Source organism: Numenius arquata, chromosome 1 (genome assembly GCF_964106895.1).
Source record: "Numenius arquata chromosome 1, bNumArq3.hap1.1, whole genome shotgun sequence".
In the NCBI taxonomy this organism is placed as follows: Eukaryota; Metazoa; Chordata; class Aves; order Charadriiformes; family Scolopacidae; genus Numenius; species Numenius arquata.
The window spans coordinates 65,281,325-65,305,918 of NC_133576.1; the positions used below are offsets into that span (position 1 = coordinate 65,281,325).

General features: G+C 41.3%; 1 protein-coding gene across 1 annotated transcript; it reads left to right on the forward strand.

The window, feature by feature from the left end:
- The first annotated feature begins 1,197 nt into the window (after nucleotides 1-1,197).
- Nucleotides 1,198-20,342, forward strand: LOC141476748 (arylsulfatase H-like). The gene is made up of 10 exons (XM_074165567.1): nucleotides 1,198-1,250; nucleotides 2,160-2,300; nucleotides 3,113-3,234; nucleotides 4,150-4,272; nucleotides 5,784-6,207; nucleotides 7,273-7,409; nucleotides 9,238-9,372; nucleotides 12,380-12,542; nucleotides 13,280-13,401; nucleotides 19,972-20,342. Exons 1-10 carry the CDS (start codon nucleotides 1,198-1,200, stop codon nucleotides 20,340-20,342), a joined length of 1,791 nt encoding a protein of 596 aa, XP_074021668.1.
- The last annotated feature ends 4,252 nt before the right edge of the window (nucleotides 20,343-24,594 follow it).

Here is a 24,594-nt window from a genome sequence, read left to right on the forward strand (position 1 = left end):
AGCAGGGATTTTGCATGAATGGGGTATTTCAGATTTTTATCTCTCTTCACAGTGAGGAAATGAATGTCATCTCGAATTTACTTCAGTGTACAGCCTGAAGATGAACACATGCCAGTCCCTGTGGAGCTGGTTTATCATGTACTTCTGCATGACTGTTTGCGTGATTCCACTGCAATATTTTCTGCAGATCCCTTAGTCTGTGGCCATTCACAAGGACAAGGCATTTCCCAGGGCATTCTTTGTTTGAAGTGACTAGTTGTGCCCTCTGTTCCAGCACGCATAGGAAACTGCATCTACTCATAAAATTTGCCTTGCCAGATAAAAACAAATATTTAAAAACTGAAAGGTTATTTCAAAGTTTTTTAAAATCCAGTTTGAGTTTATAGAGTTGGCAGCTAGAAAACTTGGCTTGTTAAATTTATAAATGGTATTAAGCTTTGGAGTCCTCTAAGGAAATAATCATATTTATGTTTCTGGACAGTTTTTAGTAACATTCAGATAGAAGCACCTCCTAGAATGTACTAGATGGCATCCAAACCTAAGACTGTTACAGTTCCTTCCCTAAGAATTACACAACAAATATTGCTTTCCAGGATGACTTTTCTTGGAGTCATTTTTTTGTAGTCTTTTAACTCACAGTAAGGATTAGATTATTTTCCTGTACCTTAAAGATAATTTGTGGTTAAGTAAAAGTGAGATACTAGTTTTACTTATCATTACTTCATTTTTAAAATGATTCAAAACTTCCTTTCAGTGAACACCAACAGTTCTGTGCGTGTGTCAAGTCATTGGCACCTTTAACACTTGTTTAAAGCCACGGGCTTAAAGCCTTTGTGCCAAACACAAGTCCCCCTGAAGTTACTGGAAGCTGAGAACAGGCCAGATCTTGCAAAGCTGCATGCTGTGCTGTCTATGTGACCTTACTGGTCCTCAGAAGTGCTCTTTCTGCCTTGCTGTGTCAGTCCAACAGGGTTCTGCCAACACACGCTCAGGAATGTAAGGCCTGCGTAATCAAGCTGTGGGAGTTCACCTCTGTGGTAGCCAGCCGCAGGCAGTGGGCAATATGTTTGCAGTAATGCAGCAGGGCGGTTAATGACTAACCTCACAGACAAGATCACCAGAGCTACTGGGCTCTGATTTTTTTTTTTATTATTATTATTTTTTATTTTTTTCCCAACAGAATTTGTGTAACCAACTATGTACCTGTTTTATACAAAGGGAAGCCATGAAGTTTACCAGAGAAAACAATGGTAAGAAATTACATTCACTGAGAGTCTTCCTGGTTTTTACATGCTGTCCTTAAGAAAATTTAAACAGATCAACAGATCTCCTTTTTTTTTTTTTTTTCTTTTAAGAAACTCCTTGAGAATTGGAAAGCAGTTAATCAGTTAATATAGGTTTAGAACTATTGGCCTTTCAAGGCCTTTTACCCTACTTCTATAGGACATGAAAGTTTAGGAATGCATACAATATATATTTTAGTACATTTAGTATGCATTTGTGACACTGTGGTATCTATTAATGAGCTAGCAGCCAGTTGATATGTTCTAGGATATGTATTTTACTTCAGGTGAACATCTGTAAGCTACCTCTTGCAAATCCCTTGAGCAACTAAGGTAGGTGCTGAGATATTCTTAGGGTTTTCTAGGAAGATGAGCAAGGTTAAGCCCATTGCTGCAATCTTGATTTTGCAGATAGTCCCATGGCTGAGGCCTCACTTTCTAGATGCTATGTGTAGCACTGGGTGCAGTGGACACTGCTGTCATAACCAGTGTGCCTCCCCACCAACAACATCCATGCTCCTGTCCCACTCATTCCAGGAGCCCTAACAGGAGTGTCGTACACCCCTGTACAAAGGGTGCCTCAGGAGTCTTGCAAGCATCCAAGCACTCATTTTACTGGGAGCATCTGCTGAGATCAGTGCAAATCTCAATAAAGGAGTGCATATAAAAGAGTACTGTGTGAATACAAAAAAATAATAATTCTGGTGTTAGAAAACTCAGGAACTTTTGTAACTATTCAGGAGCTCCATCTGCTGGCAGCATTTGGTAGCTGTTTGCATTTATACCGAGTCCCTATAAAACTTTAATAATAGTTCAAAGTCTGTTGTAAAGCTCACAAATGTTTTTGTAATATTACCTCTTTACTTTTAATTTCAGGATCTGCCTAAAAATTTGGTTAATTTTAGGCTTGTTTCCAAGAACCTGTGTATCACATCCTTCAAAACCCAATTTTTTACTGATACTGGCTGATGATCTTGGTATTGGAGATGTGGGTTGCTATGGCAATGATACAATAAGGTAAGAATGTATTCTACAAAATCAATTATCCTTCCTGGTGAATTTAAGTGAAAAAAACACTGATGACAGTATTCATTATTATGGATTAGTTTATCTAGATACACTTCTTTTCAAACCATGTACAAAATAAACATTCTACAGTAATTCCTACTGGAGTAATAATTATATGGGCATGTTTAAGCAACTTTCTTGGACATCTAATCTTCAACACATACAGTTAGAACTTTGCAAATGTGTCCGTGCACTGTATTTGCCAGGCATGTGTATAATTTATAAGTTTCCACAACTCCAGGGTTGAAAAATCAAGGGCTGAGATTAGAATTTAATATCAGGTAACAATTCTAGAAGGCTTGTTATGAAATGACAGCTCAGTCTAAGTGATATATTTATCCCTAGAGCAGTTATCAGTTTATATATAGATTGATTGATCGATCGATAGAATGATTGCATATATATCCTGTGTTTACTCTAATATCTTACATTCTTTGAAATTGTGTTGTGCTATATCTATTAATGGAATCTTTTTCACTATGCTGCATGAGCTTTTTATATGGAATATACCTGAAATACCTTTTCTTTTTTTTTTCTTTTTAGTTATTAATAAAAACACATTTATCCATGCAAAAGTAATTTCTAAGGAGTCAAGGTATCTCAAAAAATATATAACACAGAGCTCTCCCAGTTGAGTTGTAGATAAAGAGAATTTTGTAAATTTGATGGTGATGTCCTTGACAAAACTAGGAGGAGCAGGATACCACAAGCTTCTGTGTAATACATTTTTTTTTTATCAGAGATGGGATTTTTCTCTTTAGAACCCCTAACATTGATGGCCTGGCAAAGGAAGGAGTGAGACTTACTCAGCACATTGCTGCAGCTGCTGTCTGTACCCCGAGCAGAGCAGCTTTCCTGACTGGCAGATACCCCATCAGATCAGGTTGGGCTTCTCTCTAATGGTTCACTGCAGTTTGTCTAGCCATTGTTGCTATTAAAAATCTCGTTAAATAAACCATTTTAAAGACTAGTTAATCTAAGGATTTGGGGTCTCAGTCAGATGGGCAAAAAATAAAGATGACTAGATGCAGTGATGGATTTCTATGGGAAAATCCCCACGTAATGCACATTTACTGTGGCTAAATGACAACACACAAATGGATGAAAAACCAAACAGCACAAAAGCAGCCAGAGTTAGAAACATGAAGAATAAAATAGTGTAAACACTGTATGTTCAGTAGTGTTAAGATTATATCAAGTGTCATATTTTTAAAATCCTGGCAAACTTTTCATAGTGAAATGTGTCAGACTGGAATAGTTCTTAACAATTATGTTTTAAAACAGATTTACTTCAGCCATGTAAATTCATGACAGAAAACTTCAGCCACCGCATATGGCAGTAATAATCAGTGTAGCTCCTCTGATGTGATTCTGACTTACTAAAGGAGAAATATAATCATGAGCTGTACATTTCGGAATTGTGTACCCCTGACTCTGTAGGCCTTTTGTTCTATATTAAACTTTTCTTTTTTTTTCTTTGGTTTTTTTTTTTTTTAACATTATATTTTGATAGAACTTTGGTTGTAAGAGGCTGCCTAATGTCCAAACATAGGCATTAGTGCCATTTGTAGACACTCCAGCATAGCTGAGGCATCTGCATTGGACTAGCAGATAATGACAAGAGACTTGGAGGAGACATCATTGTGGGCGTCAGTCAAAATATCCCAGGGCATACTACATGGCTTATAAAAGGCCCTGGGTTTAGGCACCTGGGTCCCATTCACTAGAAAGAACAATCTGAGAACAAAATAAAAACAAGCTTGATTTTGGATTTTCAAAGACTCTTATTCCTCCCTAGGCATGGCATCAAGCAATCAACGGCGGATTCTCTTTTGGAATGGGTGTTCTGGTGGGCTCCCACCAAATGAAACCACCTTTGCCAGAATACTGCACCAGCAAGGTTATTCTACAGCACTTATAGGTATGAGACGTAGCAACTTGCCGCATTTTCATTGTTTGTTATTCAAATGAGGCTGCTTCTGTAAATATTTTTCTCTGCCAAAATGTCCGAGGATCAGTTAAACCAGAGTTTCTTGTATGTATAACTTTCAAAATCAGCAGGGTTTTTAGAATGCCACCCACAAGCCCCAGTGTCAGCTCAGCATACCTGATAAATCCAAAATGAGGATGTATGGAATACATAGATGTACACTGCAAACAGAAGTAAATGCAAAGGAAAGAATCTTGTTTGCCCAGTACAGATTGCTTTAGGAAGAATCAACAGAGATATTCACTGACCTATTAGAGCAGAAAAATGTTGTCTGCCAGCTGGTACCCAGACACCACAGTGGTCTTAATTATATCTGGTGGCTAGGTTTTTTGTTAGTTACACATCCTGCTTATTATCACAGTTAAGACTCTAGAAGTGCTTTATTTTCTGCAAAAAGAAACTGCCAAAAAAAGCTGAAAAAGTCCCATTTACTTCAGTGGGGTTTGGATCAGAATATGTGTGCAAAAAAAAGAAAATCCTATTAACTCTGCTAATTTTGCCTGAACAGTGATTAAAGGCTGTGTCTTTCAAGCACCTCTCGTTTTTAAACTCTTTTTGATGTACTCTAAGATGTCATGTGCTTAATTGTAATTACTGTGATTTTTCACACCTCTGCTTGGATCCAGGCACACTGAGGTGTCATTTAGTTCCTAAATTGAAGTGAGTCTCGGCAATGTACTGACTTCACACAAGCGTGTGCGAAGGGGTGAACTTTCCCTAGCTCACTGCAGTTTGTTAGAGCTTATACTGTAAACTGCATTCATATACACAAGCACAGAGCTGGTTAGCAGTTCTGAGAAGTTACTTGTCTAGGTAAGGCCCCTAAGTCCATGATTATTGTCCTTCATGTCAGGATAATTACACTGCCCTGTAATATGAGTTCATTAAGGTTCATTATCAGTGTGTGACATATGCTGATATGTCCAATTGTACTGGGTAATTGGAGTGGCCTATTTTGGCTACTTATTTTAGGATTAATATAGAGACACATAGCCAATATGTACAGCTCTTCCTGAAATTTGTTCTTGGACTGTGAAGGTCAGATAGAACTTGTCTGTAAATTAGTTCATATTTTTGCACTTAGCTGTTTCTTTTGGCACAAGGGTTTCTCCCTATCAGGCTACCCATTAATAAATGGCTGCTACATCATGTGAAAAATAATAAGCACCAACTATTGCAACCCTGTATGTTCTTATTCAGGGAGGTGTCTGAGCTGGACCATTGCACTGCGTGGAATTTTCTTCAGATGGGTGAAGAAACCCAGCTGTTCTAGGCAGATAAAGTGCCAATGCACAACTGATCCCAGAGTCTGTCCCCATTCCACAGCAGCTCCTCCCTTGGCTGCACCTTAGCTGAGGAGTGCAGCCAACCTATTAGAAATACAGGCAGACACACCCAAGAGTAATGATGTTGGATTTAATATCTTTGTTTTATATTTTCAGGGAAGTGGCATATGGGTGTGAACTGCAAATCCCGCCATGATCACTGCCACCATCCTTTAAATCATGGCTTTGATTATTTTTATGGCATGCCTTTTACCCTTTTGAATGAGTGTCAAGGCACAGATGACCCTGAACTGGCCAAGTCTTTGCAAGATACATATTGGCTTTACACACAGATGATCATCCTTGCAGTGCTTACTCTTTTGATTGGAAAACTTGCCCATTTATTCTCAGTAAAATGGAAAATAATCATATGCCTGGCCATCTGTGGACTCCTGTATTTCATCTCCTGGTTCTCCAGCTATGGTTTAACTAAGTACTGGAACTGTATCCTGATGAGAAACCATGATATCACTGAACAACCGATGAATCTAGACAAAGCTACTTCTAATATGCTGAAGGAGGCAGTTTCATTCATTGAAAGGTAACCAACAAAAATTGTATTGCTTTTTAACAAATTTTAAAAATAATGTGATTTCTGTGTCACACACCACAAGGTTAGGCAGCTGGCATGCTGAACTACCCGTCCTCATGTTGGCCAGTAATTTGTTGTTTACTGGCATCCCCCTACCTGTCAGCATTCAAGAGCTGCCCTTCATCTTACACATAGCTTATCAGCTCTTCAGGAAAAAGAAGATGAAGTGTGTTTATGTTTTGTTCACCTAATGCAAAGGAGTTCTGGCCAAGGCCTGGGCCTTCTGCCAGGAGGAACAGAAAAATGATCTTAGCCTGGCGAATGAACTGTCATAGAAAGTGTCACATGAAGTTAATATTTTACAAACAGGAGGGTGATAATGAGTTCCATTTTGTTTTGTTTTCCAAAGGTGTCCTTCATTTACAGTACTACCAGTAACCTCAACTGGAATTGAACAAACCACTAAGTCTCTAAAAGTATTGTTTTAGCAAGTCTGGGCATATCCTTGAATAAGATTATACTATTTCTGTCAGAATGTAGGGGTTGTTTCTTTGGGCTTTTTTAAGGAAAATTGGAGGTAAAATAAATCCCTTCTGTAAAACTTTGACTATAGATAAACTCAGGTTCTTTGGCTCCCCGGCCTGATGTTAAAGGGATACAGTTCCTCTGTGGGTGCAGTGTCATATCTGCCTCTTCCATGAGGATGTCTCAGATGCTCAGTAACATCCATGCTTAAGTTTAAGCAAACGAGTCCTATTTTCCTTGCCTCTGAGAGCATGTTAGTCTTTTGGCTATGAACTTTCCTTGTTATTTATTTAATGTTCTACACATGTCTAATGAAAGGGCCATTACTATTTTGGTCTTAATACAGAACCAACATTTTTGAGGAGTGTTTTAATACCCTCTGTCTCCCAAAACCTCAAAAACGCAAAGATGTCAAACCCAAAAATTTTTTATTTAGACCACAATAATAACTTTTCTTGGGATATTCACTATAATATCACTGTTACATTTTGGGTTGAGTGGCAGTTTGCAGAGAAATAACAATTTTTTAATTTTTTTATTTTTTTTCAGAAACAAGCATAGACCATTCCTTCTCTTTGTTTCCCTCTTACATGTTCACACCCCCCTCATTACCACAGAGAAGTTTCAGGGAAGAAGCAGGTATGGCCTATATGGAGATAATGTAGAGGAGATGGACTGGGTGGTAGGTAAGTGGTCTTCTTGAAGACCTTTATTTGAATGCGGAAAAGAAATTGAAGGAGTGGTCACAAAACTCCCTTTTTGTATATAAAATCAGTGAACTTGCCTTGGATACACAGTTAGGTCCAGAGACTGTCATTTTATTTTCACACCTCTTGTTTTTCTTTCTTAAGATGAAAGCTTAAACTTTTCTTGTGAGGATTTGTTCTTTATTTTAATTGACACACTTCTGTGCTGCAGTGTTAAATGCAGTCAAATAATAAAATATGTGCTTGATCATGTTGTTAATCAAAATGTATGACATTTCTCCAGCTCTGTCTGGTCCCAGAAGATGTAAGTGGTGCTGCTGCTGAATATTATATTATACAGTGGTTGTTTGTGTACTTGTTCATTTTTATCAAAGACTAATCCTTGGAGCAGAAACCAGAACTCCCTCCTGGCCAAAAGGCCAAATTAAAAACTATGGAGTTTCACTTAATAAATTGTGTTAAGTCAGTACATCGTGAAGACTCACTAAGGTCTAAATCTAGGCTCTGAGTGCCAATTAGGTTTTTAACCCTTAAATTAGGATTTAAATTAGGATTTTAAGCCTTAGTCTTTCCTTTCTGCTTCAATGGCAGGGAGGGAGATAGCTACGCTTTTTATTTAGTCAAAAATGAAGACCCTATTGACCAAGTATTCACGTCCTGTCCAGGCCAAGATTCAGTTTATGAACCTCTGCTTCCTCCAATAACCATGTTTACAAAATTGTGTTTTGAGAGGAGCCTGATTGCTTCTGATGGCAGGCTAAGAACTCCTGCAAGATCCAGATGAACCAGAGGACCGTGTCATGCTCTTCTTCCAGATTTTTGGCACCAGTCACCTCCTGGCACAGACTACGCAAGCAGGGCTGCATAGCACAAGTTTGATGGTGTAAGGAACGTGCCTTGTATAGGACAAACAGGATGGCAGCTAGAGAGGACAGAAGCCTCCAGGGTTGGACAGCTAAGTAAGAGATATGAGGTCTAATTCAGAACCAACATGCCTAGACTCAATCTCAACTTTTCTTGGGGGAAGGTGTCTATTTTTAAGTAAGAGCAATAATAAGTAGTTTGGCTAAGGAGACACAAAAATTCTGTAAAGGAGAAGAGATTGAGCAAAAGCACCCATCTCTGGCTTATGCTTTTTCCTTGCGTACTGCATTTTTTCTGCTGCTTCTCTAGCTATGGAAGCTGTTCTTGGTGAATATATTTGATTCGGGCAGTGATGAGAACAAGGAATCAAAGATAAAGCATATTCTGTATAAACATTTGGTGCTATCAGTACTGAAAACATTCCTTATGAAGTTAGGTTTGAATTACAGTCTATGAAGTTTTTACCACTGACATCGGAAGATGATTTTGGTTGATAGTTTGCAGCCCAGCCTGATCTCAGAGTCCCTGTTCAGTTCCTGTGAGACACAGCAGTTTTCTATTATTAGAAATCTAGGCAGGACTATTAGTTAAGCTTTTCAAGATGCTTGAGGCTACACAATGGAGACAATCCTTGACTCAGAGAATTTAAAGCATAAAGCTGACAGAGTATTCCGACTAGCTTGAATAAAAGGATCATTCATTTAAATTATTTTCCAGTTGGTTTTATTTTTTATTTTCCTGTTTTCATAGAAACCACAAACAAATTTTGGACACCTTCAGCAGCTTTCTGCTGGGCTTTTATTATTTGCATTGCTTGTGGTAGCTCATAACAGACCTCATTCAAGTAAATGGAAAGACTCCTACTCCACTGAATTTTGAGTCAAAACCTAAAAAAATTGACTGCATCTCTGGCCATAATTATGATGTTTTAGTTTGTTTATAGGCAGACTTCTGGATGGCATTGATAAAGAAGGCTTGAAGAATGCCACATTCATTTATTTTGCATCTGATCATGGAGGATCCTTAGAGGCTCACAGAGGAAATGCTCGGTTGGGTGGATGGAATGGGATCTATAAAGGTAAAATGTTGGTAGTGTGTCTGTGCGTAAGACTTCCTCTTAAAAAGAAAATGATAGAATGAAATACATCTAGATAGATTGTATTTACTAAGATATATGCCGGGATGATAATCTTGGATTGTAGCACTGGAGCAAATTCAGGGCATCAGCTATTCCTCTTTCACCCTCCAGACAGGATCATTTTCACCAAAGTTACTTCTGACAACTGTTAGAAGTATTCTTAAAAAGCTTCAGTGATTTCCCAGATAATCCCATTTTCATTGTCTGTACTACTGGACCTTTTTTTCCTGGTGCCTGTGTTGGATTTCCTTGCTGCAGTTTAAGCAACACATCTTGCCTTATTCACCAGTCTGCAAAGAAGAGATTCTTCCTTCCCTCCTTGCAACAGCCTGTTGTTGCAGGGTAATAGTGTATTTCAATGCTGTTACGTTCCCCCATGTTCATCCTGTCTTTAGACTCCAGTACACTTGCACCCCCTTCTGGCTCCATGTTGTCTTTAAATATTATAAGCATGCTATCTAATCCATAACCCAAAGCATTACTTGAAAACGTTGTAATATCATTGAATATCTCAAGTGGGAAGGGACCCATAAGGTTAATCAAGTGTAACTCCCTGCTCCTCATAGGAGTACCTAAAACTAACCCATATGACTAAGGGTCCAGATGCTCTTTGAACTCTGACAGGCTTGGTGCCATGACCACTTCCCTGGGGAGCCTGTTCCAGTGGCCAACCACCATCTTCATGAAGAACCTTTTCCTAATGTCCAGTCTGAACTTCCTGTGATGCAGATCCAGAACACACTGTTTGGAGTCTCACTTGAAACATCCTTCTGTTTTTCACAGTAGACAATTATCTATGTCAACACTGGTGTACACCATGATGACTATTTTCTTAATGCAGTTTGCCAGTTTTTCATCTATCATATAGATGTTTCATCTAGACGCTCTTTCTATGACTGGCTTGCAACACTGCCAAAAGTTCTACAGAAATTAAGATCTATGGTATCTCTTGCACGTGTTCCCTCTGGACTGTGAAGCCTCAAAAAGCCGCTTGGGCAGCTTGGCACTTATTGTGTAATGAAGCCTGAAAACTGCTCCCATCCCATTAATTCCCTACAGGAGAAGATTTGAGTGCTTTGATCTTGCTTAGCATCAAAATGCACGTTATCTAGTAGTAAGTTACTTGATGAGCCAAGCAAGCAATGTTTAATATAGCTGGGATCTCATCCAGGAACAGTCCTAAATGCTAAATTAGACTTCAGTTCTGGATATGAAGTTTCCATACAAGTAACAGAGGCAAAAAGGCCAATGGGCTCACTTGAATAGCTCAGAACCTAGGGAATTAACTTATTCTGGCCTAACATAGGTATATTAGTAACAGAACAGTTCAAAGAGGAAAGGTGAATTAGACAGAGATCTCAGTATGAGAGGACAATGATGAAATCATAAGAGAAGACAAGATAAGGTATAATATCAGTTTACATATTAATAACAGAAAGGCATTCCCATTTCTGTCCACATACAGCAGAACATCCCAGTGAAACTAAATAGCAACAACTCAAAAAAGATTAAAAAATTTAGTTTCATTCACAAATATCTGTAGAAATCACTTCTGCTATTGCTAACAGGATATTAAAAACAAGATAGATAAGCCACACATTTGAATAATGAGAACAACCGCTAGTGAATAACAAAGCATGAGACATCATTATCTTACTTAGCAAAATATTATTGCACAAGCAGCTGGACTTGCCCTGTTTATAATCCATCATGCCATCCTGTCAGCCTTTAAAACCAAGCTCTGGGAACCTTGCCTCTCAGCTGTAACTATGAGCACACCTCCTCCATAGCAAAGTCTGGCATAACTTAGCAAAGCCAGAGGCTAGAATAAACTACCTATCATCAGCTGCTGATTTCTTAGCTGATCTAATTAGCTAGCTTCAAGTTTTGTCTGCCAATTTTCCTACAACACTTTCCAGCAATGACTTGTAATTTCTGCCCCTGATAGGAGGAATAACAGAGCAGAGGTCATATAGGTACTTGAGCTACAATATTTTGCAATTTTTATTTTCTAGCTGGACTCTCAACTTGGAGTTCTGGCTTTACACCACATTGTTTCATTAATATCCCCTCCTTGACATCTGTACACATCTGTAATTAGTTCATGGTTCTCACTTTGAAATACTATTCAAAACAATGAATATTTTGACTTGCAAGAGAGCCAATGTGTGGAGGAGAGAATTTAGAACCCTAGAGGAATGCAAGAGGAATCAAGGAAGACTCTGTATTATCTGAAGACAACTTCAGTAGAAATGTAGGAGGAAAGTCTTCATCACTGCAGCATATTCAGAGCACTCCCCTGTTTATTGCATGAGTTCTGCGCTCTTCCATTTGGGACCACCTCAGAGCATCCCTGAGACTGTAAACTCCTGGAGGATGATCAAACATTATCCTGATTCTCCTCACTGCTCTCCAGGACTGCAAATCATTTCATAATATTCCTGCTGCCTCTGATTGTGAACTGTCTCGCAATGAAGCTTCCCCTGTGTTAATCCCCCTTCCTCAGGGGCTGCAACCTCTATTCCATTGACACCAAGTCAGAATTTGCTTTTTATTAATAACAGGCTTTTTCCTTGGGCATGTTATTAGGGAGTGTGGAGATTATTCTCAGATGTGACATTCAATTAAAATTATGGATCAGAATGTCAGAAAGCAGAGTTGTTCCTCTTCTGCCAAAAATACTGCTTACTAGTGGATTGTGATATGTGCCATCCAAGAGAGCAGTGTAAAATAAAGAGATTAATAATACTTGGTTTTGAAGAATGAAATTTGCACTGTAGTCATTCTACTGTTCTCCGAGATTTAGTGTGTTTTTAATTAGTTATTTGAATATTCTAAAAGTTTTAAAACCTCTTATTATACATGCATAATAAACATCTAATATCTTTCATTCTTTTATCTTTTTTGGTACTTCTCTCTCTGTGCCCCCCCCCCTCCTCCCCAACAGGTGGAAAAGGAATGGGAGGCTGGGAAGGAGGGATCCGTGTCCCAGGAATAGTTAGATGGCCGGAAGTGTTGCCTGCAGGGGCAGTTATCCATGAACTGACAAGCCTTATGGACATTTTCCCAACAGTGGTTCACCTGGCTGGAGGAGAAGTGCCTCAGGACAGGTACAAAGCTGGCTTCATAAACCATACTTGCTCCTCTTTCTCATTTTAGATAGAAGCTGACTATATATGTCATGCATCCTAACAGCCACAGGTTGGAGCTATAGGAGTATAGCTCATGGCCTGCATTTGGCTGCCAGCACTGGAGAAGTAGCTTCCTTAATAGTAAACAATTTGTAGTACCTCCATTAGACTCCTCTGAAGAGAGCAAGAAAGCGTGGGTGGCTAAGCCATTTGAGCAAAAAGCATAAAGTACTGGTGGTGTGTAGCTAAACCAACTATTAGTCAATTAAGTAAGTGGGGTTTTGGGGTGTGTTGTTTGATTTTTTGGGTTTGTTGGGCTTGGGTTTTGGTTTGTTTTTTATTTTTGTTTTTATGAAGCCTCAAGCTCACAGAGCTATCAGTGACTTCTGTTTCAGGGAGCAATATTGCAAGGTGTGAACCATGCCTTCACTATGGTTATCACTTACTCCCAGGAGAATTAAAGTAATGGTAACTTATCTCCCCAGGCAGGATGTGTGAACTAACTGTAATTGCAAAAATTGCTAGTAACTGCTAATCACTGGTCTCCACCCATCCACACAATTAAAAATCTCAGGGCTTATTAGCTAAATAGCAGCTTGGCTTAGAAATGGTGCTTGAAATCCTAATGCTGCATACATGGAGAGTGAGTACTGCTCACACTCCAGCTGCAGACTAAAATTCTTGAGCACTCTGGTGACTCCTGTCCTCCCCATCAGGGTAATCGATGGACGCACCTTGCTGCCGTTGCTGCAGGGGACAGTTCAGCACTCCGGGCATGAGTTCATGTTTCACTACTGCGGTGCGTTTCTGCATGCAGTGCGGTGGCATCAAAAGGACAGTGAGTATAAACATCCCCCCTCCTGCAGATAAGAGATGAGGTAATGACCTCTAACTTCCAACAGAGTATCATAAAAACGTACCTATGTGTATCTGGAGTAAGTTTATTGCCCCAAACTCTCAGTTCTTCTGCAAGGTGTGGAAAAGCTTTGTTGTTAGCTGTCCTGCCTTGCCTGAGATGAAGGGATTTGCTTCCTGGGTAGCATAGCTTCAAAAATCATCTTTTTGTTGCAGTGTTTCTATCACTTCTGCTGCAAAAGCATTCAGGATCGGCTTTAGTGTAAGATCGAAGAAAAAGGAACTGTACACATAAGGTCTTTATCTTAAGTGGTAGTTTGTTTGTTTTCAGTAGCCCTCTCTTATTTGTTTCATTTTTTTCAGCTGTGGCGTTAGACAAGGTGACTGCAGCTGAAATGCTTTCCTGAGCACCCAATATTTGCTGATGTCACCCTCCATTACGGTGTTAAAGAGAACAGAATGGAGGGTGACATTTGTGCAACCAGGTGCCTGGATCTGAGCTTGTTGTTTTATAGTTATTGGAAAGACCCAGATGTGTACAAGGTGTGACTCACCTCCTTCTGATTAGCTGGGCTGGGTCACTCATGCCTGTTTCCCTCTACTGAGTAGAAAGGGAGCTGAGACTGACCGTATCTGATACAATAAAAAAACCACCTTTATATTAACTTAAAGTTAGTTGAGATGAATTGCACCTCCTGTGACTGGATGATGTGACAGTAAGTGATGACATGACAGTAAGCTGATGAATTCATGGGGATACTGTACTTGGGTTTTTTCATTCCACACAGCTGGAGAAATGCAGAATCCGATGGAGTAGACTATGCCTACTCATCGTCCCATCCTTTAGAAATTTAAATGAGCCCCTTCAATTTTTGTTTTATTTGTGAAGTAAGAGAAGAATTATGGAGTTCTTGAGAGTTTGCCATTAGATAACAGCTACAAAAGCTAGGGCATTCCACCTTCAGCAGCTGTTCACATTCAGCTGATATGTTGGCAAGGAGCTGGCTGTTTGGAAAGTACTTTGAGGGCTGACCATGGGGTGAGATAACCTTAGGCAGCCCAGCAGGAAATCCTTCTTAGATGTTAACTCAGTGTTAACTGAGTGATCTTTCTCATGTCCATTTACATTTCCTTTATGATACTTTGATACAATGACAGTATCAAGTATAGATATTATCAAGCCAAGAATCTACTTCCTCAGTGAACATTTGAAGACTATAAAACTTGTACTTGCAAATATTTCAAAATTGATTTTTCTGCTCCCCTAGATACACACACACACACACGAGACTATCAGGATAATGGCTGAGAACTCTGCTGTCTGTCTTGTATGTATGTCTGGTATGTATGTCAAATACATACCAGAGTTGCAACACCAAACTTTTAGTCATGCTGCCAATTTCACCTTGATGTCAGTGCCCTTGTCATCACACCACATTCAACAGAAGCATGGCTTCCGGGCAGGAAGTCACTGTGCTCAACTGACAGGAAACGTGGAGGAAAGGGACTAAGGACTAAATGTGAGGATATGATGCCAGGTACTGTGGTGGAATTTTATTTTTAGGTTCTTGATCCCAAAGATAAATCTAGGTACTTTGTTCAAGGAAAACTGTGTAAGCTATGCAAGCTGTATGGTACTTGAGGAGCTAATCCCTTCAGGGTGAGATCCAGAGCAACCCCTGTGCTGCTGGAGGAGCTGCGTGGTAGAAAATGCTAAGTACAAGGACATTTCACAAACATGGTTCTTCCATGGAGTGCAGCACCCTCAAGCCTTCTAAGGAAGGTTGGGGGATTATTTTTTTTTGTTGCTTTTTGTTTTTTCTCTTGGGAATCCTCATTCTTTATTTTCTCTGGAGGGAAGATGCTGATAACATTTTTGTCTAAGAACTAGGAAAGAGATTGGTTTTTTTTTTCCTTAAAAAAAAAAAAAAAAGTAAAGAAAGAAGGAAGATGCAAAAGAGTGCTGCAACTGCCCGTCTTCTGCTTTGTAGCAGAGTGGCAGAGCCTTCACAGCCCCGCCAGGGCAGCTGGAGTTGGGCAGAACTGCTGCAGAGCTGGTGCTTGGTGCAGCCACAAGCAGGTGGGGCTGGTCTTCGGTGGGGGGTTGAATGACCTGATACCACCATGGCAATGAAAGCAGGTGATCCCAGGAAGGGAACCACATGACAACTGAGCAATAAAGTTGCTCAAGGCCAACACATTGGCAGTCTCAACTACTTACTTATCTAAGGAGCGCAGGACTCAGTTCTTTCCTCTGTTTGGGCACTGTCAAAATCAATCATCTCTAAGTGATGTGTGTAAATCGCCACTCTGCATCTTTGCTCATCCTGTGGAAATTGGGCCTCTGCAGTAATTACAAATCAAGATTAATTGAAGCAACCCCATAACTTAATGCTTTAAGCACCCAGGTTTGGTTAGGGGTTATCTCCCTCCGTTGCTGCCACAGTGTTTTTTCATTAAGCGCATTAATGTGATTAAGATATTTAGAATATAGGACAAAAAAACCACTAGCGGAGGGGCTGGTGTGCGCCTTACCTGCCGAGCGCAGTAGCGAGTAGCCCAGCCGCTGGAGAGCAAGGCCTTAGCATGGAACGCGCCAGGCGTGGTGCTTGGGGAGGGCTCCGGGGCCCTGCCGGCCGCTCTCTCCTCAGCCGGGAAGCGAAGGCACCGCCAGGGGGCAGCGCGGCACCGCCAACCGCCGCCACCGGCCAACCGCCGCCACCGGCCAACCGCCGCCACCGGCCAACCGCCGCCACCGGCCAACCGCCGCCACCGGCCAACCGCCGCCACCGGCCAACCGCCGCCACCGGCCCGTAGCGCGCGGGGCGGCTGCGCGTGGGGCCCACAGCAGCCCGCGGGTGGCGGAAACGTGGGAGTCACCGCTTTGAATCTCTCTCTCTCTCCTTACGTACCCGATAGTCAGCAGGCCAGGGAGTTCGAGCCAGTCAATGACAGTCCAGCTTTTAGAGCTGCCATTAGAGATCACAGAATCATAGAATGGTTTGGGTTGGAAGGGATCATCTAGTTCTAACCCCCCTGCCAGGGGCAGGGACACCTCCCAGTTAGACCAGGTTGCTCAAAGCCCCATCCAGCCTGCCCTTAAACATTTCCACAACTTCCCTGGGCAACCTGTTCCAGTGTCTCACCACCCCCACAGTAAAGAATTTCTTCCTAATATCTAAGCTAAATCTCCCCTCTTTCAGTTTAATACCATTACCCCTCGTCCTATCGCTCCACTCCCTGATAAAGGGTCCCTCCTCGTCTCTCCTGTAGGCCCCCTTCAGGTACTGGAAGGCTGCTGTAAGGTCTCCCCAGAGCCTTCTCTTCTCCAGGATGAACAACCCCAACTCTTTCAGCCTGTCCTTATAGGAGAGGTGCTCCAGCCCTCTGATCAGCTTCAGATGTGAGAGATCAGTTCACACTTCCCTAGTGAAAAGCTAAATACATACTCATTTGAAAAATTGCTTTTCTGGTTAGAGAATTGCTGTTCTCCTCACCCAGCTTTCACCTCTTCTTTTCCTAGGTTATATACCTTACAGTTTTAATTCAGATCAGAAGCATGCTTTTGAAGCAAACCCTTTTGAGCATACCCCCTCACTGTGCTTTGTGTTGCATTATAGAATGGGCTTGGAGATCATAACTTTAGTTTCGATGAAACTGTAAAATAGGCCCCAGGATCATAGAATGGTAGGGCTTGGAAGGCTCCATCAGAGATCATCTAGTCCAAGCCCCCTACAAAAGCAGGTTCACCTAGAACAGGTTGGACAGGAATGTGTCCAGACAGGTTTTTAACATCTCCAGAGAAGGAGACTCCACAACCTCTCTGGGCAGCCTGTTCCAGTGCTCTGTCACCCTTAAGGTAAAGAAGTTCTTCCTCCTGTTGAGATGGCATTTCCTGCGTTCCAGCTTGTGCCTGTCGTGCCTTGTCCTGTCACCAGACACAGCCTGACCCCATCCTCTTGACACCCTCCCTTCAAATATTTATAAGCACTGATGAGATTCCCCCTCAGTCTTCTCCAGTCAAAACAGTCCCAGGTCTCTCAGCCTTTCCTCATAAGAGAGGTGCTCCAGTCCCTCGATCATCTTTGTAGCCCTCCGCTGGATAATACCTAATGTGTTCTAATCACTAAAAGATGTTGTGTAGACAGGACCAGACAAGAGCTAGCCCCCAGTAGAACACCCCCAGACAACCACAGCATGGAGATGAAGCCATCTATAACTGTCCAGCTCTACAGATTTGTTTCTGCTAGGCCATACCACCAGTAACACAGATATACCTTGCATCTGCATATTGTATTTTGTGTTCCTCTGAAGCCACACGCACAACCCGATCTCCTATGCCTGCCTTTCTACAATTTTGCCCATTGGAACACAACTGCTCATGGCAAGGGCATTGAAAACAATGGGATGTCCTGCCTGTGAAAGATTGGCTAATTAAATATTACTGCAGGGCTCAACTTTCAGCCAAGCCAGAAACTGTGATTCTTAGCTCCAACTGCCATTACTTCTGTCTGGGTTGACACTTTTTAGAGTCTGTTGTAGCTCGTTTAGAAGTATGTCACATTCATATTACATATTTATTGTCTGTTTACTTCTATCTATTGGACAAGCTAGATATGAAGCCATTGTGTCTTCATGTCACCCAGGCAGGACTCATCAATTAAGCTGAAACCAGAAGAATCTTTTGCCTGTATGTTAGAGTCCTTTCCTCTACCACAGCACAATAAGGCTTATTAGTGACAGTTTGTTTCTTTCTGCTCGTTAAATTGATTGATTGTTACCAGATGGGTTTGAGAGATGTTTGGATTGAAGAAGCAGGTTTCTTTTCCCTTAGACATATTCTATTAACATGTTGCCCTAAAATTCACACACATCCTTCAAATTCTGTCAGAGCCACTTCAATAGCAAATTGCATATCCCTCTTTGCCTCTTGGAGGTGACTGAAACCCCTGCTGCTTCCATCAGCTCTGATTTCTACCTTTTTTTTTTTTCTCCTGTTACCCTGCTGTAACCCAGCTGTCTACTCAGCTCACCCACACAGGTTAATTACAATCAGCCTCACTGTATCCTTCTGAATTAACTAACAAGGAGCTGGCTCTTTCCCACTGTGCAACTCCAGTAATTATTTGCAGCTGTGAAAAGTGAGTGTTAAAATTTTGCAGAATCAGAACAATTCTCCTCAGACACTGCACACTCACTTCTCGGAACTGCCCTACAGTGTATAAGCTATGGGGAGCAAAGCACACGCCTAAGGAATACCTGTCCCTAGGAAGCCATCAGGAAGTGAGCTGGTTTCCTTTAAGAAATAGACCTTCTGCATCATTTCTCTCACAATTTCAGAAATAGAGTTACCTAGAATCTGTAACATTTCTAACTGTACTATGCCAAAGCACTTCAGAACCGTTGAGACATAATCGCTCCACAGAAGTGCTTAGCAGGATATGGAAAGCATGGGGTGGAAATAAATAGATACATAGCCAGCCAGCCAACCAGCCAGCTACTAGAGGTTTTAAGTTAAAAGTTTGTCTGAACCTGAATATGCTATTTTTTTTTCCCCCCTCACCTTTTATGAAGCTTTTAGATTTTATTTATTAACAAATTACGTTCTAGCAGTAGTGACACGACAGACAGAAGAATAAAGTTACAGACTCCCAGTCATGAAGAACAGCTCCAGGGACAATAGAAGAAAGGACAGTTAAGCAGATTCCATTGAACCAAAAAGAAAATGCCATGTAGGGACAATGCAGTTGTCACCTATTTGTGCTCAATGCATTACAGAAGTGGCTCCAAGGGTTGAATGTCCCATTTCTTTTTCTCTCCCTTTTTCAGACATAGTACCTAATTGCTGTCTTCTTGATGGGCACGTCCTTGCATCTGAGTTCAGTGTAGTGCTTTCCAAATGCAGGGTGAGGAATAGGGGGAAAAGGAGGAGGGAGAAGGAAGGAAAGTCTCCTGTTGAGCTGCATTCATATTTAGTCCTAGCCATTTGTCATTTCTTCGTTACAAGTTACAGACCTGCACTTACCCAGCGGTTAGTACTAGAGCTTGATAAAGTACAAACTCTAAAGCTGCAAACTCATTGCCTTCATCGTGTTAACATGAAAACTAGACTCCAGGCTTTACTGTTTTCATGGCCTGCAATTACCACCCTACTTGAAAGTGTGCTGGAACGTGATCATGGAAATGAGCTGTGATCAGTTTCTGGCCAGGTGTTCTTCTTGGCTCAGACAGAGAGACCCAACAGAAGAACCACCTACCAGTACCTCCACCCAGAAATCTGGGGCTACATTCTCCATTTTCCGCCCCCAAGAGGCATGTAGAGTCTTAAAGGGCCACAAGAAAGTGCACCCAAAATAATCAGACCTAACCATCCACATAATCTATATGGCCCTGCACATACCAGAGCCAAGGTGTGCCCGAGAACCACAAAAATCACTCTGAATCTTTGAACCTAGGAACAAAGCAGATCACTTAAAACATGAACCAACCTTTCAGGGACCTCCCCTGACTCCTAATGCCATTAAGCTGTTCAAATGTACTGCTTCTTTCACAGATGGCACTGTATGGAAAGCTCATTATACTACTCCAGTATTCCAACCAGAAGCTTCTGGGGCCTGTTTTGGAAGGGGAATTTGCCCATGTTTTGGGGATGGGGTAACCCATCATGACCCTCCGCTGCTGTTTGATCTCTTGAAAGATCCCTCTGAGGCAAATCCGCTATCGGCCGACACTGAGCCCTTGTTTGACATGGTAACAAGGAGAATAGGAGAAGCTGTAGAAGAGCATCACAAGACACTGACTCCAGTCCCACAACAGCTGTCTCCTTACAACAATATATGGAAGCCGTGGCTGCAGCCGTGCTGTGGCACATTCCCGTTCTGCTGGTGTGATGAAGAAAACAACAAAGCAGACAGCATACTTTAATACCAGAATCAAAGTACAGTTAGCTTTAAAAAAGCTGATCGTTTTCACATTCATATGACTACAGTCATACAGATATGGGTCAAATTACACTGGAGTAACTGAAAGGGACATCAGTGATGCATTTCATTCAACCTTTTCTCTTACTCACAGAAATTCAATAAGCCTGCAGCTTAAAAAAAAATTAAAAATGCTCCAAACATTCCACCTATGGGTCAACTGTATAACCTGTCCCTCAAGTGCATAAACAAGTGAAACAAAATTTCCTTCCTTACTGATTTTCAATTCAAGTAAATTATGAATGGTAAGAGAGCAATCTTTAATTGCAGCTGTTTGTTCAGGTAATATGCTTGTTAAGGCAACAGGACTGAGCCCAGGAGGGAATCTCTATTCAGGCCTTCTCTTTTTAATGAGAAAACTGTCCTGTGTTTAAAAGTACAATTGCACATTTAATTTGGAAATGTACCAAAACAAATTGGCCTCTAAGAAATAAACACCTACTAATTACAGTCATTTTTTTTACCTCATCTGTACATTCATTTATCTATCACGTAAGAATCCCCAGGAAAAAATTGAACTGACAAGTATGCTTTAGGAATTAGGTAGCAAAAGTTATTATCTCAAATTCAGCAGCAAAGTATTCTGAAATGCTAAACCACAGCAATTCCTACTGAGATACGTTTTCCATGTTGTTAAGTCATCTCACTTGTGAGACCATTGAAAATCATCACCCAGCTGCTTTGACAAGATAGGTCACAAATTTCACGATCTGCGAGACCAATTCATAAGCTGCATGTCCCACTTGAGTGATAATGCTCCTGATTTCCAAAGAGAGCTATTACGCCCCATGAAAAACCTGCTTTGCTTTGTGAGACAGCATTTTGTTTTCAGTAGGAGGCATTAAAAAATTCACTGCACACACTAATCACTTCAGTGTACAGGTCATCTTCTCCAAGCCAAACAAGTGTCAGCACTCCGTACAGTCATTAGGGAAGGGGAGGGAATTAAAATACCTAATCCTCTCTTGGTGCCCTCAGGTTAAATAAATTCATCTCTCAATGTATAATCCTAACCATGCTCTTGCAGGGTTTTTGAGTCAAATCCGATTTTAAAGTGGAGGTTCCTGCATTTTCTGCTCCAGAAAAAAGTAGACTGCGTGCCAGACTCGGATTCAAGCTTCTAAGCCTTCCTGAGCACTGTATACTCACTCCCACCACACAGCTAAATGTCACGAAGATTTAAAAGTACCAAGAGCACGGTAAGAGCAGCACAGAAAGTGCTTCAGGTGACTTGTTTCCTTAAAGAGAGCCACCTCACAGAACCACACCAGCTGAGCTCTGTTCAATACCAGGGTTGTCCGTGTGTAATTTTTTGCTTTCTGGAGATGGGAGGAGATAAGGCAGCCCCTGGCAACTGATAATCCTGGAGCAGCGCACTGCTCTCACAGCTCGAGCCGCAACAGCAGGTCCCAGCCCTTTCACCAGCCTCAGGACAAAACAGTGCATGTGTCTGGACTATGCACCTTTTGCAGTGTTTTCAGGAAAGCTCATGACTTACACCCCCGATGTGGCATGTCACCATGGTGTGGTAAATTGCTGTTATTTTGCCCTAGACAGCACAGGTTGTGACCATGACGCAGCACCAAATGCAAGTCTCCAAAAAGCTGGCCGGACATTTCCTCATCTTATTTCCCTGCTTTACCTTTCCTCTAAAAGGTCACCAAGCAAGTTATGTGGAAATGATTCCACATAAATGAAAGGGCTAATCTGACAGGGAATTGATAGGACGCGTCAATGTTAGACTTGACAGAAGTATCTAAAAATACATTTGTTCTTACTGCTTGGTAGCATTTAAGTCGACATCAGCATTCCTAATAATTTGTTGGAAGATTTGACATTTTTCTGTGGCTGACCGGGACTGAAAGCAGAGCAGCTACATTTCGCTGGATTCATGCAGAAAGAAAAAAGCATAAACGACAATGCATTTTAAAGCCATTTTGGCCAATTCAGAGATGGAGGAGAAATCTTCTTGCTCAGTGGGGAACAAAGCCAAAAGCTGTTCTCTAGAGTGAAGCCGGTCAGTTCAGCAACATCTACATTGTCAGTTTAGCATGAGGATAAGCTTTTTCTCAGTTCACCCCACTGGCCTCCCCAACCTGCCCACCCCATTTACACACAAGAACATGCCCAGTCACAGATGGGGCCACAATTAGAGCATTTACCAGGGGATGGGAAGGTGTTCGAGCACCCACGCAGCACGCAGGCGTAGGTCCAAGCTCCTCTTGACAGACTGGGAAGCCCAGTACATCAGCAAAACCCCTGAACTCCATCTCCAAGAAGAGTGTGAGCACTTTCAGCCCAAGTTTAAAGCCAGGCTAAGAGCTAGCATCGTGAGCAGAGTGCATTTGGATTGGCTTATGCCACATCCACCATGCAAGCCTGCCCTTCGCCTCACAGGAAAAACATCACCCCACATAACAGTAAACATGAAATTTTGTCAAATACCTCAGTCCTCTAAAAGGTAAATTTGCTAAACTGCCATACAGAGTCAGACACTAAGGAATATGAATATATGTGAATATATGTGTTGCCTTCCTAACATTCAAATGCACATAATTTCATCTTGGTTGGCATCTATGGAAAGCCAGAAGGGCTTTCAGGCAGGAGGTGGGGGGGAAACAGGCCTGGCAACAGAAAGCAATGGGCTTTTGTCAAATAACTGGTAAAGAGTTCAACCAGGCACAGGGAAGTAGATGGACTCTCACCACAGAGAGAGAGGAAGATGGCAGACTGCACACAGAGGTAATCTGCAGGGGAGAAGGAGAACAAAGTAACAGGAAATCACCAAATCATAGAATGGTGCAGGTTGGAAAAGACCTTAAAGATCATCGAGTTCCAACCCATGGGCAAGGACACCACCTACTAGACCAGGTTATAGGTCTATTCCAGGAGTAGGATGCACAATGTCATTTCAAAAATCACGGGGGACAGGAGGGAAAGACTATTTTCAGTTCTAAATTCCACTGTCTAAAGCTAAACATATCTTAAATTTGCAAATTTTGAGGAGACAGTGGTAAGCAAGGAAAGGAGGTAAATTATTTTACCTATTTCCTGCAGATCCTAGCCATGGAGTGGTTGCCGATCTCTTCATCTTTACACACTCTAACCAGAACATGAAAGCTCTGCACAAGCTGTTATTCTGCTCTCCTGTGAAATGCATATTCCCCATAAAGCAGGTGAACCCAACGACATGCTTAAGAGTTTTCCTGGTGCACATTTCCACATAAAATGCATTAATAGGTAAAAAGCTGTTACAAAAAAATGTTTGCATTTGAATAACACCAAAAGAAATAAACTCTTAAGTCAGTTAACTCGGTTTGCTTGAAAAATCATCTATAGTGATCTTTTGCAAAATAAGGAATATAAAAATAAGAGCCAAATTATATGCTTTCTCCCTTTTTTTCCTCATGGTCTCTCCCTTCGTAGAATGGAGCAAGCATCACATATAATGGCCTATTGGGAAAACCTGAGACAACTGGGAAATCTCCAAGCCAGTGTTAACCATGGGATAATTTGCCTAGGAATGGTTACATACATACACCATAGAGAGGGAACCATCACTCTGTAACAAATGAAGTTTATTTTTACTGAAAGAGCTGTGGCTGAGCTCTATAAATGTTTGACATTCATGTTGTATGAGGCTGACTTCCATCTAAATAGTTTCATCATTATTAAATGACAATCGGAACTGCTGCGTTAGACTGACTCAACAAAGTAAGTGTCGAGTCTCACAGTAGCGAGACAATAAGTTTCCAAGAGACCTCACTTCACCGTGTTTAAATATCGGACACGTCACCTTGCTCCCTGCTGGGACCCAAAGGAAAGCCAGTGCATGGATCGCAAGATCCCATCATTTGAGGATGCAAAGTAATTGTGTAATAGATAAACTGAGAAAAGCAATTTGAGCTCAAAGTTTATCCAGCTTGAAATTGCTGGGGACTCTGAGTATATTTGAGAAGCATTTGCATAAATGACCAAAAAGAAGGAGGAAATATAAAAAAAAACAACACACCAATGTTGCTCACCGCCAGACTGTAGGTTAAAATACACTCACACACACATATATATAGTGGGAATAAAATATTGGAGGACTTTTGTAGAATGATTTGATTGTAATGTTACATCTAAGCAACTCTGTAAAAATCAAATTTACTAAAAAACTAGTTTCTCTTTGGGTTACCATACTACTGCATTAC